We start from the raw sequence: 10,864 nt of genomic DNA, 5'->3' as shown, positions 1-10,864 counted from the left end.
ATGTGTCCTTGGGCAAGACACTTATGAACGTTAGTTAGTCCTGATGTGCAGGTGGAACCGTGGCCCCTCCCATCAGCGTACGAATGGGTGAATTATGTCATGTAGTGTTAAAGCGCTTTACAAGTCCATTTATCATCTAATATCTGGCAAGTGTAGTAATTAAAAACTCACATTTTTTCAAGAAAGAACTTTGAACCTCAAAATCGATCCTTTGGTTTTGACTCATTTTATTGTACAGTTACAATACAGGACTTAGAAAACCCACAACAGGAACAAGAGCATAAGGACAACGAGGACACTCTACGAAACATAAAATAAGGCCACTTCACCTTCATCCTTATTGTCCGTTTGAGAGGAGAAGACGGCGGCTTTCTGAGACTTTTGAGTTGGTTTTTAGACACAGTTTAGACTGTCACAGCTAGATGGCGCTATGAGGCTGCATTTGCAATAAAAAAGAAAAGCTCCTCCCCTCCTTCAAAATGAACCCATCTAGTGTCCCCTTAAACCGTAAACCCTCTTCCTCGTATCTTCCTCTTCCTCCTCCCTCTATCTCTGGGTTTTTCCATATATCCCCCCCGCCCCCTCTGCCTTCCCAACCACCATCACCGTCTCCACACCTCCTCTCTATCCTCTACTGCGAGGCCACCGCCTGGGTTTCCCCTCCGGAGGTCAGAAGCTGCATCAAGCTCCCTGAAGCCGGCCGGTTCACTCCGGCGGCCCAGTCGAAGAATATTCTGCAGCAAAAGGGAAGAAAGGGAAATACAAACATTATTCAGGAAGCCGTCAAAACCCAACGTGTTCATTTGATTAGTCACATAGCTAGTATTATTATTATTATGACACCTAACATACACCCTATTCAAGACCATCACTGCACATTTCTACATTTAATCTAAAGCCCCTTCTCATAAAAACACATGTAGTGCCATCTACTACTTGTTCTATCATTTTTTATTTAATTTATATATATATATAAATAAATAAAAATATATATATAAATTATAATATATATAAATAAAAATATATATATAATTAAAAAAAAAATATATATATATATATATATATATAAATTAAAATATATATATATATAAATTTAAAAAAAAAAATATATATATATATATATAAATTAAAATATATATATATATATATATATATAAATTAAAAAAATATATATATACATTTTGTATATATATATATATATATATATATAAATAAAAAAAAATATATATACATTTTGTATATATATACCTGCATACAGTATAATAGCTGAAAAAAAGATATATTAAAATCAATACATATATATGTAAAACAAAAAAAGTGCTAATATAAGCTGTAACACGAATAAAAATAATGGCAAAAAAGAGTAATGTAAAGCCAATTAGATAAGCTAAGGACAAAAATAATGAGTAAACAATAATGCGCATAGACAACAACCTTATTGATCCCCACACTGAAGATGCTCATAAGGGATCACCCCGTTTGTTCAAAGTTTAACGATGCTGGAAATAAATATTTGAAGGAAGGTATAATGATGGTGTCAGGAAAGAAAATAACTGCACTCGCTATAAAACATGCAGTCCAAAACTGAATAATGTAGACTTCACAATACACGACAGCAACTCAGGGTTCCTCGTGAAAAAATAATATATCAAAGGATAATCCGTCACATGACCCCCTTAGAGAAAACTATTTAGTTTTTTTTAACTTAACGTTGAGTGTAGATACATTTTAGATGGCTTTTAAAAAAATGCACATTATCCATTTATTGGTTCACTTCTGTATACATTATTAAGGATAGCATTAATATAAAAAGGTCAGATTGTTTACCTGTAATTTCTTGTTTTAAAAATCACAATTTTCTTTGTCAATTGTTGTGCACAGTTCTTGTGCATATTGCTGCACATTTAACCATCAATTAAACACCGACGTTGGCTTTAAAATTGAGACAATCGCAAACAAAGCCCCCGGATCCTACGTACGTTAATCTCACGATCGGCGGCGTTTTTCGAAGCAACGACGAGCACCAGAAACAACACGACAGGTTTTAGGAATGAAGAAAGACGAGGACGGCAGATACGAAGCGGAGCAATGAAGACACGAGTGCCACGTCCCTTCATTTCCTGCCAACGCAGATCGTCTCCGTTTCTGTCCTCAGGACCCTCATTCGTTTCCTCGGGGATTATCAATCCCATTTTAATCTCGGAGAGAGAGAGAGCGAGAGAACACAAACCTACGTTTCAATGTAGCCGATGTTCATTCGGGAGAGTTCTAGCCCTCTCGAAACTAAGTTTACCTGAATTAATTAAAGATTTGAATTGATCCATTTCATCAAAAAAAACTCTCTTGGCCCACCGACACCTGTTGTTGTGGAAAGTTTCTGAAATGTTGAAAAGAAGGACGAATAAACTAATGGAAAATCGATAATGAATCCAGTGGTAAAGGGGGGGGCCTGAACAACATATTCAGAGGGGTCAACTTGAAATATGAGCCTGAAGACGGGTTCTACGGGTCACTTCATGCAGTTTGAGGCAATAAACATGCAGTATACATGTGTTGTTTTTAGTAAACACTTTCAGAAATGCATACATTGCATACCCCCCCCCCCCCCCCCCCCCCCCATAGAATCCACTTCACACCGTGTTCAGTACGAGCTTAAATCACCTCGGTGTCCACAACTGTCCTGTCAAGTAAATTGTTCTTAAACACAGCAGGAGGATTAAAAGTGGGTTTACATCGGCAGCAGAACAAACGTCGTAAATAATAAAGACGGATGGACGAGCGAGCGAGAAAAAAAAAAAAAACAAAAACAACAAGCGCTCCACCGAGCCATCAATCATGTGCAACTGCCAGATCAGCATAGATCCATTTGGCCATCTCGATTCCTCTCTCCCGTCTCGCTTTTAAAAAAAAAAATAAAAAATTTGATTTGTTATACGTGACCAGACATGGGGTCTATTTACACCGCGGAGACAATCGATTACTGTAATAAAATGTAATGATTTTATGTATTAAAAAAAAAAAAGAAGGAAGAAGAAGAAGAAGAAACGCCCTGAAAGATAACCGTTTAAAAATAGCGACCGGACTCGGTACCCTGAGACACCGTTGAGCATAAATACATTTTTTTTTTTTGTTGCTTATTACGGTTTATGAGCACAGGCGAGACGTTTTATTATGAGGCAAAAATTTTAAAAAAAAGATCAGTGTTGGGCCATTTTGGAAAATAAAGACAGTTTATGGCTGCATGTGGCAGGTTAAAGTAAACATTGGATTACAAAATGTTAATGCAAGTGCATTGCAGCGAGGACTTTTTCCTAAATGCAAAAAAAAAGCATTGGGTGGTGTTTTTTTTTTTTTTCTTTCAGGATGCTTGACATTTACTTTTTTTTTAAATTTATTTAAATACGACTCCAGAGCAGATAAACGGTTGAGTGAAGTCATATCGATGTCAAACGGATGTCACAGAGCTTCCCTGCAGCCTGTAAATAACACTTTTAATCATCCTCCGCTTCAGCACTCACTCTGCGATGTACTCCAGCGGTGTCCAGGAGCCGAAGTCTGCGTCGGGCATGAACTTCCTGTTCATCGGCGTATCCAAGGTAACCCTGTCGAATTAAGCCAGATGACAATCAGGTGGTGAGAGAGGGAGGGAGGGAGGGAGAGAGAGAGAGAGAGAGCTGGCGGACCGCGGCACCTCCACACATACGGATCCACGAACAGAGAGCACGGCGTTTAAAAAGAAAAACATTTGCATCATGTTTGTGTTTTATTATCATATTCATGACTTTAAAATGTCACTTAATTCAACACGGCACTCTTTTCTCGTCACCTTTTGTGTAACTATGCTAATATTAACATGGAGCGTTTGTGTGTCGTGGCTTATAAACAACAACCCATCCTGACCCACGAGCACACACACACACACACACACACACACACACACACTTACAGGAATATCCCTCATGCACACACACTCTCTCTATAGTGTTGGTATACGACCGTATAGTTGGGGGTTGGGGGATGTTACAGAAATGCAAGTCATGGGGCTAACGCTGAACAGATGTGACAGGAGACAAACCGAAGCCAGAGAGAGAGAAAAACCCATTTCTAGCTTCTCACGATGCAAGAAAAAATAAATAAATAAAAGATATTTTAAAATTCAATAAGCGCACAGATGATGCGAACGCCGGCGTGTGCGTCATCCATCTGGAGCAGATCACGCAGGTCTGCCGGGGTGAAATTGGCAGCCGTAAAATGCATCCTTGTATTTATTTATTAGTTTATTTACTCCCGCAGCTCGTCTTCCTACACGCACTTCCTGTATCCGTCGGACGTGACGAAAAGAATTGATTAAAAAGCGCCGAAAAAAAAAAAAACGGCGTTCGTCTTTGGCTTCTTGTGATCGGCTTCTTGTGATCGGCTTCTTGTGATCGGCTTCTTGTGATCGGCTTCTTGTGATCGGCTTCTTGTGATCGGCTTCTTGTGATCGGCTTCTTGTGATCGGCGTGTTTTAAAAAGATGAGCAGGGAAACAATAATTAATAAAAATGCCCCCCCCTCCATATGAGCTCCTGGCACGCAGCTTCATGTTAAAAGTCACAATTATTCCGATGTTTAGTGCGAGCCCAATTTACGAAATTTTTAACTGCAAAAGGCGAGAAATATTAATGCTGCATCTCACCGTCTATTGTTTTGTATTTAAAAAAAAAAAAAAAATGTAAATAAGTTTCCCAGAGCTCAAAAATGTCTCGTTTTATCCATTTAAACCATGTGAGCATGTTTTAAAATCGGACGGAGACGCTAATTGACGGTGCAATGCGTGTATTATAAAAAGACGATTTACTGCCGATATCTCCACTATGTTCCAATATCTCGTGCATACGCAAACAAAATTGAGTGCAGTGTGCAAAAATGACCATCCGGCCGACCCACCTCTCAGGCCTGCAGGCGGAGGGGGTTCTGATTCTCAGGAGACACATTTTTGGTGGACCATTAATTAATATATCGATACGGTACTTACGGTAGTATCGCCACGGCGGCGGCTCCCGGCGGCATCCCGCTGTTCTTCGCGGCGAGACTCTGACACAGCTGGTGGACGGCAGCTTTGGCCATGCCGTAGCCCACCATGCCTGGAGGGTGCAGATGGAGGGTTTATTTTAATGTTAGGGGGGGGAAGGAGGGGGGCATTGACACTGTGCCCGGGGAGTGGATGGCATCGATTCAGTCGGAGAGGTCAAGTGGAAAGAAAATTGGAGGAGAGCGGGGAACATCTTGAGTCTTTTTCGATTCCAAGAGTAGGAGCCACGGTGCGTTTTGTTTTTTTGGATACAGAGAAACAAAAGTCACGTTCAATGTCGTCGCTGCGTATGAAGCTCACCGCTTGTTCCCGTCTCTCTAGTCGGCTTTTGAAAAACAAATTAAAAAACAAGTTAGAGGAATGTTTTGTTGCTTCAGCATCTGGAAACAATAAGTACCTTCACCCCCCCCCCCCAAAAAAAACAAATCTAACAAGCTTTCTGAAGAATGCCCCCCCCCCCCCAAATCCCCCCGCATCCCGTGACCAATGAGAACGAGGGGTGGTGACATGGCTTTTACTACCAGCTTTTGTTTTTCACCAAAAGAGAAGAAGAAAAAAGAAAAACATCTGCTTATTCTAGTAATCCGACAAATGAGTGTGACATTTCAGAATTTCTTTTTTTTTAATGTTGTCTTATTTTTCTACCACGCAATTTCTTACAAGATTATTATTTTTTTTAAATTTTTCCTCCACTACCGTGCGCTAGAGTAACAACTGGACTCCTGGATGGAAGATAACGGGCGACAAGCTGCATATCGCCGTCTGCTGTGCATTTCATCTCCTGCATATTTCAGGAGGATAATCAGATTGGAGATTGCGGAGAAACAAAGTCACATGGAGAGCACAGAATTAAGGTTTAGGATTATTAAAAAGCCCCGCACGAGGTCTCACAACACCCTTCTGGGTCTTTTAAGTCGGCTTTTGGAATCTCGAAAATGTAATTGGGGGTTTGATTCAGAGCGGCAACGATGATTTTCGATCCATCACAAAAAAAAATGCATCTCGCATCTCCACCGCTTATCTTTACTACAGCTGCGAGTTATATTTGCGACGTTTCGCCCGCAGGTTCATTCATAAAACTTGAATCCACAATAAGCGTCAGAATCCGTCGGCTGCCCGACTGCACAGATTATCTTGGATTTGGTCGACGCTCGTTAACTTTTTCCTCTCTCCTCACTTTGTTTGATCGCACAGAAGTAACAGGAAGTACCTCTCAGCGAGATGCGTCATACATCCCGACATCTCTCTCTGGATGTTGACTCATGTTTAAATTAGACAAACAGATGCGTTTAGTTGGTTTTTTTTTGCAGAGGGGCTTAAGGTTCCCAGTGAAATACAAACTCAGTCAAAAAGGAAAACAATAGATCAGGATCCCCCCCCCTCTAAAACTGCATCAGTGCAGTTAACGCAGACTGTGCACGTGGGAGTGCACGTGCACAATGTGTGCAGAGCCACAACTGCTGAGTCATTGTCTCCATAAGCCAGCAGCGGGCCAATGAGCTTTGTGCTGAGCCGAGGCTTTGTATCGCTGTGGGGTTGGAGCTCTGCCCATCACATGGTTAGCTTGGACCAGGGGTGGGGGGGGTCAGGGGGGGAGGCTGGACGTCACATGGTTAGCTTGGACCAAGGGGTGGGGGGGTCAGGGGGCGGGGGGGACTGGACGTCACATGGCACCACACCAGATCCTCTCTGGATGCCCTGGGGCTGGCGTCACGGCAACAGCGCTTTACTACAGAGAGGCCATGTCTTTGTGTAATTTGTGTAAATTATTTTTGTCTCCCGGCGTTGACTAGAGTACATATTTTATTTTCCGAAACGAGGTCCCATCGGGGACCTTGGATGGAGTGGGACTACTAATAAGACCTTAAGTATTATCTTAAGTATAATTTGTTAAAAGTTAATTTTTTCTTCTTCTTCAACTTAAGGCTGCAACTAACGATGATCTCCACTGTCATTTAATCCGCCCGTCATTTCCTCAACAGTCTGGGAAATGTCCAAAAAGAAAAATAAAGTCACACTTGTGTTATTCGGATGGTCTCGTGGAGTAAAAATAAGACGGCGGGTCGGATGCTCAAGGACACGAATGAAGAGTAAAAAAGGTTGTTGACGGACAAAGCGCTGCTTCCACAGACCTCATCAGCTATTGTACCCCCACCCGACCTCTTGTTTTGATTTTCGCATCCATTTTATTGACACCTTTTCCTCTCACTGTTGTGAGTCGGTTGAGAATCTCTCTCTCTCTCTCTCTCTCGGTGTCTCTGATCAGGACGTCAATTCCCCGGTCAACGCCCTGCAGTGCTTTCCATTACCTGCTTTATTTGAACCGACGGGTTGGACAACAAAGCTATCTGCACGATCGACTCTCCCATATATCAAAGTCTGCCGGCGACCCTGACCAAACCAGGTCATCGCGATGAGAAGGGTAAACACAACTATGTGTGTGTGTGTGTGTGTGTGTGTGTGTGTGTGTGTGTGTGTGCGTCCCTTACCACCGGTGCCCGAGAGGGCAGCTTTGGCCCCGGCCAAAGTCAACAGTCCGCCTGGTTTCAGGTGCAGAGCGGCGAGGTGGCTGGAGATAGTGGAAGTCCACACGCTCTGTTTCCACATCAGATCCGTGTTCTTGTATAAATCTGTGAGAGAGACGCGGAAAAATAAAAATCACCAAGTAGGAAAGCTTCACTTTTTTTCTTGTTTATCAAACGACTCGTTTTTTTTGAGAAACACACTTTTCTGGCACAGAGAGAGCGACATGAGAAGATCAATGCCGCTCTTATTATCCGTCTGTTGTGAATATAAGGCGACCGCTAGCAGTCGGCTGGCTTAGCTTAGCACAAAGAGTGGGAACAGCCGGCCGGGCTCCGTGCAGAGCAGGAACACAATCTGCATTAATGCTTCTAAAGCTCACAAATCAACACGTTTAACATTTCACTCCGTAGAAAAATCAAAGTGTCATTTTTCCACTTCAACAGAGTGCACAAACACAATGCGTGTTATTCAGCGGATCTGAGCCGTGCTAGCTGTCCCACCCGTTTCCAGTCTTTATGCTAAGCTAAGCTAAGCTAACCGGCTGCAATTTATTTTGTCCGAGTTTCATTTTTTGCACGTGAATGTCTGCAGGAAACAAATATCTGATGATTAATGTTACAGCAAACAAAACAAACAAAGTTTAACTTCTGACCTTTGGAACTACAGCTTCCTCCCGCCCAGCCTCCCGCCACGCACAAGATGGCATCCACTTTCTGTTCCCCTAGCAACTGGGCCACATCCGTCGTCACCTGCACAGAACGAGAGAGAGAGAGAGAGAGAGAGAGAGAGAGAGAGAGAGAGAGAGAGAGAGAGAGAGAGAGAGAGAGAGAGATAACTACATACACCTTTTTTTACAAAGCCTCTCAAATCAAACAGCAGCTGGAAATGTTTGACACACATTCTGCGCTGCGTTCAGGAACACAAACAAAATAAGGACACTAGGGGGAAAAAACAGTCACAGCGGGTGATGAACGAGTGATGATTAAAAGGGAGATTTATAACCTTTATTTTTTATTTTAAAGAAGAAAAGAGCAAGGATGTACTTTGATAAAGGTGACCAAGATAGCTGCATACACACGAGGTATGCTACAGAGTAAAAATACAAACATGTACACAATAAAACATAATATACTAACCCGCATACAATAAGAATATAGCCTCATAATTAAATGAACTATTGTATTAGATTTGTACATGTCTTGTACAGTGACCTGTACAGTTTGGATAACTGGATAAACCGGATAGAAAATAAACAAGCCTACAAAAATATACACACTTTTATTCAATCATAAAAACACAACAACAAAAAAAACATTTAATAAAAGCAGCCAAACCAACAATGTCGTGTTGAAAATAAATAATATAGTTGTTAAGCTTCACAAGCGCCCCCATTTCTTTTTTTCCCCAATGGGACATGAACGCATCATTAGCAGATGAGCAAAACCGAGCAAATAAAAAAACAAAACACACATTTATTATCTCCTTAATACACAACAACGTGCAGCCTGCAGCCGACGCCACTGACGGCCTCTCTTTCTCCATTCAGCTCGGCATCAATGAAGACAGAAACCTGAAAATAAAACACAAAACAACAGCATAGTTCACGCTAGCTGTGCTCACCTGCGCCGCCTGCTCGCCGAACGACTCGCTCAACTTCACGAGCACGTTCTCGTTTGCCTCCTCGTTCGCAGCCATGTCGACGCACGCGACCCACTGTTAACACAAATAAACGAAAGCACGGTGTAGACGTGCGTCAGTGTGACCTTTCCAAAGCTAGCGTCGGCCGCTTCCGCTCACCCATCCTTTGGACTTGAAATGCTGCACGCACTTGGAGCCCAGAGCTCCTCTTCCTCCGTACACGATCACCCGGTTCGCAGCCATGTTGACGAGCTCTGGGGAGTTGTGACAGCGGCTGTGTGTGTGTGTGTGTGTGTGTGTGTGTGTGTGTGACAGAGAGAGAGAGAGAGAGAGAGAGAGAGGGGGCGTTCCTCTCCGGTCGTGCAACTAGTTGGCGGAGCTAATGCTGCGTTCACAGACGAGCGGAAACGCCACGACTCCAACTGTCGTTAAATCCGAGTCGTATCGATCTTCCACGAGTTCCAATCGAGACGCTGCGAAACTGATTGTTTGCGATGGTGAAGTCTCTGTTGGCTTCACGAGCCTCCGGAGAAAACCCCCACATCAATTACCACACCGCCATTAGGGAGTGTGTGTAATGTTACCTTTTTTTTAATGGAAAAACTACTTAGAGAATCCTGTGGGGAAATATGTCTGAACATCTAATTGAAGACATTTCGTGGATCTGCAGGAATACGTTTGAAAAAGAGACGCGTGGGAGCCAAAAAGGACACGTTTCTTATTTTTTTATTTATTATTGAGACAAAGATACTTCTTTGGTTCAGGGGCCACTATCAGATGGATGGAGAGTGTTTGTGTGAACTCATGTAAATTAAAAGTAAAAGCCATGAACTAAAAAGTAAGATATCCCATTTCTTTGCCTTGGGTTCCTATTTTGGTTGTTTGGCTTCCATGTTGCCGTGACATCGTCTTTTGGACTGGGAAGTTGGAATATCTAAGATAATTTCCTACTCTGCAATCCATTCTCTATTTTCCAGGTTGGAAAGAGAGCCTAAAAGCTTCTCTTAAAGGGCCAGCGTGTAGGATCTAGTGACACCCAGTGGCGAGACTGCAGCCAACCGAACTCCTCACTGCTCCCTGTCCCAAGCCAGAGAAACTACGGCTGGAAGCTCTCACAAAAGGTTTGTCCCTTCTGGGCCACCGTAGAGACATGGCAGTGCAACATGGCGGACTCCGTTCAAGAGGACCTGCTCCCCGTGTGCAGATGTGAAGGGGAAACGTTATTATTCATTATTTAAAAACATGTTTTATTTTATTTATTAAACTCACTTTTTTACTTTCTACTCCAGCAGTACATTTAATTACCATTACCCTTATCAAAAAGTCTAAAAGCTTCACCTGGTCCTCACAAAAGCAACATTCCTCAAGTTTTCCTTAGCTTCTTGTCTCACACCATATATGGTCTTCCCTACTTTCTTGTGTCTTTTCTTAGATCCAACCTTCATTATTTCCTTCTCCATCACTGTCTTCAGACCATCAGCCTCACATGCTGCACGATTCCCTTCTCGGGGCTCCTTCACATTCATTTGTCTCCGCCTTTCAAAACTCCTATCTATTATGCTATTCCTAAAGGAATCTAATATAACTGAGTTGATGCTCTTTTGTTGGTGTAAAATTGAATTCACAG

At 42.4% G+C, this 10,864-nt stretch overlaps 1 protein-coding gene across 1 annotated transcript; it reads right to left on the bottom strand.

The window, feature by feature from the left end:
* Nucleotides 1-207: 207 nt before the first annotated feature.
* On the bottom strand, nt 208-9,574 carry qdpra (quinoid dihydropteridine reductase a). Its single transcript, XM_034544161.1, has 7 exons — nt 9,397-9,574; nt 9,220-9,312; nt 8,252-8,348; nt 7,563-7,703; nt 5,017-5,125; nt 3,519-3,602; nt 208-734 (listed from the first exon to the last, which is right to left on the bottom strand). Exons 1-7 carry the CDS (start codon nt 9,478-9,480, stop codon nt 632-634), a joined length of 711 nt encoding a protein of 236 aa, XP_034400052.1. The 5' UTR covers nt 9,481-9,574; the 3' UTR covers nt 208-631.
* Nucleotides 9,575-10,864: the final 1,290 nt, after the last annotated feature.

This window comes from Cyclopterus lumpus, chromosome 10 (genome assembly GCF_009769545.1).
Source record: "Cyclopterus lumpus isolate fCycLum1 chromosome 10, fCycLum1.pri, whole genome shotgun sequence".
In the NCBI taxonomy this organism is placed as follows: Eukaryota; Metazoa; Chordata; class Actinopteri; order Perciformes; family Cyclopteridae; genus Cyclopterus; species Cyclopterus lumpus.
This window is presented reverse-complemented; position numbering and strand designations above follow the sequence as displayed.

Excerpts from the sequence above, each read along its gene's own strand:
- qdpra (XM_034544161.1), bottom strand. The coding sequence starts at position 9,480 with ATGGCTGCGAACCGGGTGATCGTGTACGGAGGAAGAGGAGCTCTGGGC. Across the intron at positions 9,313-9,396 it reads ATTTCAAGTCCAAAGGATGG|TGGGTCGCGTGCGTCGACAT; the intron begins GTGAGCGGAAGC and ends TTGTGTTAACAG. Across the intron at positions 8,349-9,219 it reads TCGGCGAGCAGGCGGCGCAG|GTGACGACGGATGTGGCCCA; the intron begins GTGAGCACAGCT and ends CGTTCTGTGCAG.